Source organism: Olea europaea, unplaced genomic scaffold, assembly GCF_002742605.1.
Source record: "Olea europaea var. sylvestris unplaced genomic scaffold, O_europaea_v1 scaffold2202, whole genome shotgun sequence".
NCBI classification, from domain to species: domain Eukaryota; kingdom Viridiplantae; phylum Streptophyta; class Magnoliopsida; order Lamiales; family Oleaceae; genus Olea; species Olea europaea.
In genome coordinates, this window is record NW_019240038.1 from 116,277 (window position 1) to 127,077 (window position 10,801).

Consider the following 10,801-nt stretch of genomic DNA (forward strand, 5'->3'; position numbering starts at 1 on the left):
TACATACCACCATATAAATAAAAATATGCAAACCACTGTCTAAACCAAAATACATTTTCCGTACCACGACATAAACCAAAATATATATTGAAAAACCACCATATAAATCAACATAGGTAAACCTCTAAATTCTACGCATCCCTCTTACCCCTCTTGCGACCAGATCGTGTGTATGACGTCTTTGTGTTTACACTAGCCTTCTTCAGCCTCAACGATCGAGGTCTACGTATAGGTGGATCAGCTGCCATCGAAGGTCCAGAAACGATGCTATCATGAACCAGTTGATCATCAATGGTCACACCAACTGTAGGTACAACGGCTAGTGCCTCTTTCACAATATCACAAGCAACATATACTGACCCAAGTACTCCAACCCCACCTCCTGACGTTATGGACACATCAGGGATATTGCAAACAACTGGTCCAGTTACCTCTCCGACATCCTGTCTGCCTGCAAAAATATTGGGAGTGAAAACATCATGTCGGGGCTCGTCTCCACTGCGATCGTCATGACCAAATCCACCATACTCAACACCAACATTGTGTTGTCCAATTTCTGTAGCAACTTCATCAAACCTTCGTCGAAGAACATTCATCTCATCAGTGACATGATTTCTCAAACCACACACATGACCTGCCAGATCATTTTGGAGACTAGCGAATCTTGTGTTTATTTCTTTCCTCAAATCTCCCATCTTGCTCTCAAATGCCTCCCGTTGCTCATTCAAGATAACTCTTATCTCATTTAAAGACACATGTCTTTCAACGATGGGATCCCCATGCTCTTCTTCTCTGCCTTCAACCAGATGCAAAGCTCGATGACAAGGTCCACCTTTGTTGCCTCTCTGGGATTTATTTGGTCGATGGTTGTTGTCATCGTTCCGTATGATATCATCGTCAACTGGACAAGCTTGTATTTCTATTGATTGAGCAACAAGATCATCTAAAATGGGGTCGGCTGCGTCTTCCAACGGAACTAGATCGACGAAGTACGGCTGTAATTCTTCTGCAGCAGTTGCTCGCAGCGTAGCCCACAAGTGCACCTACAGGAGAAGAAAAATAGGCGAAATGAAAAAATATATATTGCGGAGTGTAAGGCAATTAAGTATGTAAATCGCCACATTTGTCCTCTCAAAAAAATCTGAATATGTTCGGGAATGAGGTTATTTCATGCCAGACCATCGCAACATCCTCGGGACATCGTCACAAGTCTTACTCGAGAATCGAGCTCCCAACTCCGGAATTGCCTCGTACGTCCAAATCTGCATGACATTTGTAACAGTAATAACCATATTTGGAGATAAATAACAATGAGCGATGAGAAGAACTGAAATGAACCAAAATAGATATATACCTGGACAGCAAAGAGAATCCGTACAATGTGTAAGTCATCCTATCACAATCATTCACTTTTACCATGTCCGCCTTTCTTCCCCATCCACGTAGTAGTGATTTGATGAGAAGTTGAAAACATACTGTCCCCCATGGGTAGGCATTGAAAAAATTCAAGTCGTCAACGATGGAAAGAGTTGTCGAATTTATTCCTACATTTCGATTTCTTGAATTAAATACTCCTTCAATAATTAGTGCCAACCCAAGCTTGTAACGATCGTTACGGTTGGCACATTTCAAAAAAGCTTTCTCCAGGTCGCTACACGTTATCCTGTCCATATTAGCAAACATTTTATCTTGTAGACGGGTTTTCTCTAGGATTTTGTCAACTTCGGCACCTTTAGGCACTGGACTGCACTTCAAGCCAGTAATTAGTGCGAACTCCGGTAGTCCAAATCGTACAAACCTTTGGTTCACCTTGAACCAAGCCTCAAACCGCTTTCGGCATACCATCGATCTGTTTACCATTTCATGAATTAATTGAGCAGATAGTTTCAGCTCCGATAACCTTGCAACATGTCTTCTACAACTGTCCTCCAACTGACGCTTTTGCTATGGATCCAATTTGTTGAGGACAACTGATATATATTTTGTATTGCTCACTTGCGACACATGGGCCGGAACACGTTCTTCCTCCGGAATATTATATCGGTGTGTCATACTCATCTACAAATGAAAACAATACTTTAACAAATACTATGAGAATGTACAAATGAAATCAAATATAACATTCTTGTTAAAATGCAGTGCAAGAAAAATAATTTTTACAATACAATGGTTTGATAAAATATCATATCTAAACTAAGTTATTTAATTGTTGAAATTAAAACAAACCTGACTTCTGATCTGCAGCTATCATGTAACCATTTTATAGTTGATCACCATTCAAACAGTTCAAAAGTATATACACAATCTTCTACAATTTCATTAAGTTAATTGCATAATTTAGATATGCAAATAAGTCGAAAATACAATATTCTTTAACAAAATAAATAACAACAACATAGCCTTGTATTAAATAAATTTAGAGCCAACTACAACAGACCATACGCAAAATCAAGTATACATGTCGTAAGATTTGACAAAGTTTTCTATCTGTTATCAACCTATCACAGTCTTCCTCCATAAGAAACCATCAATATACAAATGCAACCCTCAAAAAATGCAGAACAAATTTGATGCGAAAATGAAGCCATTTAGTTGCTGATGAGCATTCAAACAGTCTTAAGAGTGTATAATAACAACACAATCTGTGTCATTTCATCATGTTTATTGCCTAACTCAGATGCGAAATATGCCTCAAATGGAGTATTCTTCACTTCGTACTAGTGTTATTTATCATCCAGCAGCATCAAATTTAGTTCACATATAGATTATATCTCAAAAGCAAAAATACAATAACAGGGACAACAGAAAGTACAATCATTTTCCTGATTTCTTTAAACACTTTACCTCTTCAACCTTTTTGACAGTATCTCACATGTACCACTTTTTATCTCAAATTGTATCAACAGTTAGTATTTGCTCGTCCAATAGAATAGAGACACTCAGTGACCTTGACATCAATTTATGTTAAACTAGCCAAATCTTAGGATTTAGGAAGAAGGGAGACTTGGGGAAGTGAAAAAAATAACGAAATAAAAAAAAAATAACGAAATAAATTTACTCAATAGCACTGGACTCTGAAGTGTGATGGGCAAACGGCAACTGGGAAAATAAGAGAGAAATGGACAGGCTCGTTGTCGGCGAGTTAGGTCAGAGTGAAGATTGAGAGACTGAGAGTGAGAGTTAAGAGGACTTAGTTTAGGGCTTCTTTTATTTTTTTCATTCCCCAGCCTTCATTTTTTTTTTTTTTTTTTTTTTTTTTTTTTTTTTTTTTTTTTTTTTTTTTTTTTTTTTGTATTCGGGTCGAGTTATATCAGGTTTTTCATTTTTTACCCATAACTCGATCCAACTCGACCCGCACCTACTTGACCCATAACTCGACCCACATCGACCCACACCTATCCAACCCAAGCATTTAATGCTGATTGATATTTCCACGTTGATTGACATGAATAGTGATATGGAAAATTTTGAATTCTTGTGTGAAAATAATATTTCTAACAGGGGTATTTTCGTCTACATAATTCGAAAATGGACATTGACAAAATTGTGGACATTTTGAAAAATGACTCGCTGAAAATGGACATTACGTTAAATTTCCTCATAAAATAATTGACGCTGAATTAAAAGAATTGAGCCTGTTTACGGCTTTTTGCTTACGATACCCAGTCAAATCAAAGATATTTTTTCAACTTAACATTAAATTTTATTTGAAATTGTGACACGTGGGGCCATCCTTGCAAATGTAAATGAAGACTTCTTTGATCATTCACTTTTTCCACAGTAAAAAAATAAGGGAAAACGAATTTTTTGTAGATATTAATGCTAGAATAGATTAATTCTCATACCATGTGATACATATAGAACAAATTACAAGGACGACTACCGTGTTATATAATTTATTAATTATTTTATTTTATTTTATTCAAGTAGCATATTACACATGACAAAAATATATATCATGAGGACGTGTTACAAGCCAGACTAAATAATTTTATAGCTCAAGATATAGGAGGATGAAAAAGGTATGTTAGAAAAGAAATAGAAGAGGGGACTAGATTTTGATAGGTTGGCAGTTGCTGCATCGTCTAGTATTGATTATAAAATTGGAGAGTAATGAGAAGAAAAAAATTAAAAATTTTCATTCATTATAATATTTAATTCTTTTAATATTGCACACCAAATATATCCCATGTATATCATAGATCATGAGCAACAACGAGTGCCAATAGTTTGAAATATAGATGTTGCTACTTAGGAGAGGCATGGTTTCTTTTGATGTGGGTCAAGGGTGGAGGGAAAAAAAGGATAATTGCAGTAGAATCCTCAAACCTTTGAAACACTAATAATTTTTCCCCAAATTTCAATCGTTACAGCAGTCACCCCTAACCTTTCCAATCAATGTATGTCAGCCCTTTTAAATTGTTTTTATCCAAAATTCCATCAACTGACCAAAAAATGATTTTAACCATATTTTAACAATTTTTAAAGAGGGCAAAATGGTAACTTTACATTTCCCTATTATAAACTATGAAAATGTTAAAATCACAAAAAATAAAAAGAGAAAAAGGAAAAATAAAATTGGTCTTCTTACTCAACCAAAACCTACTGCATCCTCACCCGGACAAATGAGTAGGCAGTGGGCAATCCAGATCACTCCTGGAGGTTGTTTCGATATGAAAGGGTGGTTGGGTTGATGCATTCCCATTTAGAAGCTTCATTTCAAATAATCACACTCACTCAAAGGCCTTAATCTAACCAATACCAGAATCTTTTCTTCTTTCGGTTGAGGTTGTCCCACATTGGTTGTGGGTGAGCCTGGTATGTAGTTTATAAGTGAGAGTGAAAGCCTTACCTTTTGAACTAGCTTTTGAGGTGAGAAAGGTCCAATACCACTCAACATTGGTATCAGAGCCCTATTTATCAACAAGTCTTTGGCTCAACATTCACGAAGATATGGGTTTCTATGAGGGGAGATACGAGTTTGGTCTTCTGCAGGTCCCGTTGTGTAAGGGGGAGAGGGATTTGGCCCCCCGCAGGGCCCAATGTATGGAGAGAGACATGTTTGGTTTCCCGCAAAACCCAATATATGAGGGGGAGATTTTTGAGGTCATCTCACATCGATTATGGATGTGGTTAATATTCAATTTATAAGTATGAGGAAAAGTCTCACATCTTGAATTAGTTTTTTGGGTGAGAGAGACCTAATACCACCTAACACTTTCCCATTTCCCATTCCTTGCACTTTTCTCAATTTATCATTTCTTTCCCGCCAGGCGATTACTAACGTGTCGGACCCAGTGACTAAATATTATCAACTGGAGAATCAGGCGATGGAGATTGACGCCGCCAAGTTAAGGGCATTGGTTTTGAATCTATTCAGAGTACATTAAGTCAAAAGAAATTTGAATCGGGCTTTTATGGCGTCAAAGTGGTATTACAAGCTACTGAAAATGGAGGAATTTGTTAAGAAATCTTGCCATGATTCTTTAGTGCCAATGTGTTTGTGGCTCCTCTGTGTTTTTTTGCATTCTTTATAACTTACATCAGTGCAAAACTTGTGTTGAAAAAATTGTTTGGTCGACAATCGACAGTTTGAAGAGGTTCTAGGGGTGTCGCCAATTTTTGGCTGGCTGATTGCTTCTAAAAGGGAATGGATTTCTAGGTTTGTTGTGGGGTGGGGTGGAGTGCGTGGGTTAGGGAAGAAAGCCAATTTTATTTTTCCTTTTTTTATTTTTATTTTTGATTTTAACATTTTCATAGTTTATTATAGGAAAATATAAACTTACAATTCTGCCCCTTTAAAATTGTTAAAATGTTGTAAAAATCATTTTTTTGATCAACTGATGAAATTTTGGATGAAAATTGTCAAAAAGAACCCAACATGCGATGGTTGGAAACTTTAGTGGTGATGGATGTAACGATTAAAAGGTTTAGAGAAAGTCTACTGGTATTTCAAAGGTTTAGAGCCTCTACTACAATTATTCCTTAAAAAATCTATCCTTCCTAACTCGGTCCCTAGTATAGGTGCTATTTGTATAAACAAAAGGGAAGAAATGATTACTGCTTGCTTCGGATCCATTCATGGAAATGTTGAGGATCTAGTAATTTTTGAAAGGCTAAAATTTCCATGGGATTAAGGATGTCAATTCGGCTCGTCAGCTCGATTAGTAAAAAGCTCGACCAGACTCGGCTCACAGCTTGGAGGAATTGAGCCTCATTTGTTGGCGACGGCTCGAGTTTGAGTAGGCTCGTGTGGCTCAGCCGGCCAGTGACATAGGCTCGTTGAATCATAGAAAAGGATTTACATAATATATTCAACTTTTCTTTTTCGTTGTTAACAAGAATATATAATGTACCAAATCAGTATTCAATGCTAACTAACTAAGAATAGAGAAAAACACTGAAAATATAAGGCACATACCTTGCGGTGCTAAAAATTGAACATAATTTAACAGAAACCTTTTATTATGCATTCTCATTCATTTACTGTTGTGCCACCAATCAACTACACATTATTATTTTGCCTTCGTAACATCTATAAAATTGGAATCCAAAATTTCATATTTGCCACTTATTTTAGAACATAATCTACGCATAGTTATATCAGGCAACTACAGCTACTTTGTAGCTGTTAAAAAAATTCAAAATTTCGAATTAATATAAATTACGCATAATATACATTATGAAAAAAAAAACGAATTTCATGACTTAAAAATAAATATATAAATAACCAAGCCAGCTAGGCTGGGCTCCGTTTGACAAAGGCTCGAGCTGCCTTGATTTTTTCGGTCGAGTTTTGGCTCAGCGGAACTCGGGCTAGAAAAGCTTGAGCCATTTTTTACCGGAGTCGTGACCTTCTGCTCGACTCATTTACATTCTTACATAGGACCAATTGCCATATTTGTGATAGAATCGTACTGTTAAAACGCCAAGTCCCAATTTTCACACTCAAGGGTGATATTTCAAGCTGCATTTCAACCTTGAAAGCCCATTTTAGCAATCTGTCTTTTACTTTGTTAGATGAAGGGTAAATAGTGTTGTTTATGCTCTTACGAAGTGTACATTTTTTACTTTTAATTACAAAGTTTGACATGATCAACCTTAGCTGTAGACATTTTTTCTTGATATTAATTATTATAGATGATAGTCAAAAAAAGAAAACATAAAATGTATAGGCAGTATATGATAGGGATGTGTGGTTAATATTGTAGGATTAAGACACATAAAATTACAAGGATGTAACACTGTGTTAAATTTCAGCATTAAGTTACCCTTTGCAAATAGAAACTGGACAGAGTCAAGAAGTTGTTAAGGAATCAGTCAAACTTGAATAGTATTCTACAAATGAAGGATCGGATTAATACAATTACAAGGATGTAACACTTTGTTAAATTTTAGCATTAAGTTACCCTTTCCAAATAGAAACTGGAAAGAGTCAAGAAGTTGTCAAGGAATCAGTCAAACTTGAATAGTATTCTACTAATGAAGGATCGGATTTTGAACTCATATTCAATTATCAATAAAAGAGAAATAAAGTATAAAATGATAGGTAATATTACACATACATCAGAATGTCCATAACGGTGTTCACCCCTCTCACACGGAGAGTGATCCACTTCAAATAAAATATAATTCATCAGAAATGAGTCCTATATAAAGCATTAGTTGACAACAGAAGAATAAATAAGAAAGAATGTCATCTGATGGAATTGAACCATAAGTAGAAACGCCCTGTTTGATTTGCCTTTTTGTTTTCAATTTTCACTTCATTTTCAATTTTTAGTTTAGAGAGTTTTAAGGTTTCTAGAAATACGTTTGATTTGTCATTTTGAAAATTTATTTTTCAAAACAAAAAAATGGAAATACGTTTGGTTTGATAAAATAATTTTATGTTAATATATTATCATGTAATATTACATTTTAAAGTCTATGAATCTTACAATTTTGTTCGCTACAAAACTAAAATAAAAATAAATAATAAATTTAATTTATAAGATAAAAATAAAAATTAATGACGTGGTTTGAGAATATTTTTATTTGTGTTCACTTAAATATATATTTTTCAAAATATAAAATTTTTCTAATTTACAATTTTATTATTTTTTTTAGAAATTTTCAGAAATTTTCATAATTTATTTTATGATTGATAATTTAAGTTTTTAAATTTATTTTTCTTGATATTTTTAAAATTATTTTTAGAATTTCATATTTTTATTTTTTAAAATTTTATTTAAATTTTTTTTATACAAATACTTGTTTCCCATATTTTGAGTATTTTTAAAATTTTCATCGAAAACACTAAAAACGTTAAAAATGTGTTTTGAGTTTTATGCTATAACTTTATTCTTATTTTCGAAAATGTATTTTTAGATATGTCAGACCAAACACGTTTTTAGCGTTTTGCAAAAGTAAAAACTAAAATCAGTAAATCAAACGAACCCTAAATTACTAAGAAAGTATTTTGAAGTTGAATTAGTAAAAATAATTAATTAATGTGGAGCCAATTAGAGAATAAAAAATAAAATAAATACTTTGAATGCAAGCTGATTCCCAGGTGCAGCAAATAGACGCGGTGACCCAACCGTTGACATTTTTGTTATTCAATGCAATTATGACATACAGTTCGCATTTCTTACTTAAGCACTAAGTCGTAAACTAATCCCACTTTCCTAATATTTGCTTATTTTATTTCTTACTAAGGGTCCTTTTCGATGTTATATTTTATTAAGGTGACTAAATGGAGTGTCTTAATTTATTATTGATGTTGATCTGAGGGAGTATCCAAATGAAATTTTAACAACATTATGAGCCTTTTCTAATTAAGCTTGTAATTCAAGGGAACGTCTTAATATATTTTTAATTAAGCTTGTAATTAGAGTAATTTTATGAAATATTGTGCACCATAATTAAAGAATGAAACGTAGTTACCGTCAGAGGCGGAGCTGGCTCCGTCGGAAGAGAAATTTACATATTAATCGAGTTTTAAAGTTAAATAAGTAAAGCAAACTTTGTAAAACTAATTATTTGTGGCACATGTAATATTAAAGAATTAATTAAAGGTGGTTAATATTACTAAAATCTTATTGGCCCAATTGAGAAGTGGCAGTTTTATAATTATCTACTTTGATGGAAAGTGGAGATTTTTATGGCACATAGGAGACTGTCTCTCTCTGCCTATAAATGTGAATGAAATCCATCAATTAATTCATTCAATAAAAGAGAGGAAAGTGAGAAAACGGTTTCTTCAATTTAACAGTTTATTATTTTGCAGATCTAAAATTCTAAATTATTGTCATGGATCAAGGTATGCTTCTTGATCAAATTGCTCATATGTGAAAATCATCGAATTCTAAGATCTTGGCATTAAAGTTAAATTAATGGCTTACATGAGATATCAGAGCACAAGTTATGGAATTTATGATTTTCCTTTAAGGATTATGGTTTCCTACTTATCCATCTTTGATTTTTATTATTAGTTTATGAATGAAATATGAAATCTGATTCAAGATCCGTACTGTCTATTTTACCAGAATTAAATATGTTATTAGGGATTTCTGTTGAAATTAATTGCTGTTAATATGCACATGGTCGTTCATTGCGTTAATTAAATTCTGGTTTTTTATTTGTAAGTAGTTGGAAAGAGCATGAATTTGATGCGTGTCGGAATGGATTTGGTACACGCTACTATCTATATTAAATTGGCTTTGTTTCAATTGTTTATTCCAAAAGGCACTAGAATGGCAGAATTGTGTGCATATAAATTGTATGCAGTAATTACCGAATGATGGTTAAATTAATGGTTGGAACTGCCCGTAGAGAGTACATCAGACTGTCATATAAAGGTTGAACCCCAACTTTAAGAGTCTCCCACCGCTCCTGTCCTGGAGTATCGTGAGGAAGGTAAATCGCAGGTTATGCCTCCAAAGATATAGGGTGGAAGGCTGCTTGTACACTTGCACTTACCCAAGAGCCAAATCCATATTTCAGGATTTGAACTATTGACGCGGCAGCCTCAAATAAAGCTGGACTTCTCCACTCTCCACTTTTACCACTTGGAGATGTGCCCTGGGGGCATCAGACTGCCATATATATTGTATTGTGATTGGTTGAAGAAAAGGTTGGTTTCTTGGGTTTCACAATCACAAATTCCATTAGCCGTCCAATCTGTGTATAATCTGGGTGCATTTCTTAGTGGAGGAGTTTTTCTTGTTTAACTAGAGACTACATAATTTGAATTTGCTAAAGTTCTGTGGACCATTCACTTCAAAACCTATTTGATGTTTATTATTTAACTTTGGTTTGAAATTTTCCGCATCATTTAGCGCAGAATATCATTTAGAGCCCAATTATGATTTACAGCAGTATGTTTTATAAGTCCACTAATTATGTACTGATTAAAGATGGTGATATATGAATGGCTAATTATGGTATTGGACTTTGAATTATGGATTAAGTTAAGTCATAGTCTAATTACCTATCTTTGTGTTTTGTTTATGTAACTGATGTTCGATTGATGTTGTTTGTTAGTCACCAAAGTGGCCAAACATTATGGTATTTAAAACACTAAATTACATAATTTATTTGTCAATTACTCTTGATAGTTTGATGCTTATAAATGAAAATGACTTTATTATTGGTGTCAAGAGTATATTGACGTTCATATATTATAAAATTATTATGAATCGCCCAAAGGTTGATCAGTTAATTTTATTAATCTTGAACATGATCGTTGTTAATTGATTTACTTGGTCAGATGTGTTTTGTATATCCAAAGATATCATACATGTTTGATTGGAGTATA

At 33.9% G+C, this 10,801-nt stretch overlaps 1 protein-coding gene across 1 annotated transcript; it reads right to left on the minus strand.

The window, feature by feature from the left end:
* Positions 1–131: 131 nt before the first annotated feature.
* LOC111380738 lies at positions 132–1,845 on the minus strand. Its single transcript, XM_023004370.1, has 3 exons — positions 1,355–1,845; positions 1,175–1,262; positions 132–1,043 (listed from the first exon to the last, which is right to left on the minus strand). Exons 1-3 carry the CDS (start codon positions 1,843–1,845, stop codon positions 132–134), a joined length of 1,491 nt encoding a protein of 496 aa, XP_022860138.1.
* Positions 1,846–10,801: the final 8,956 nt, after the last annotated feature.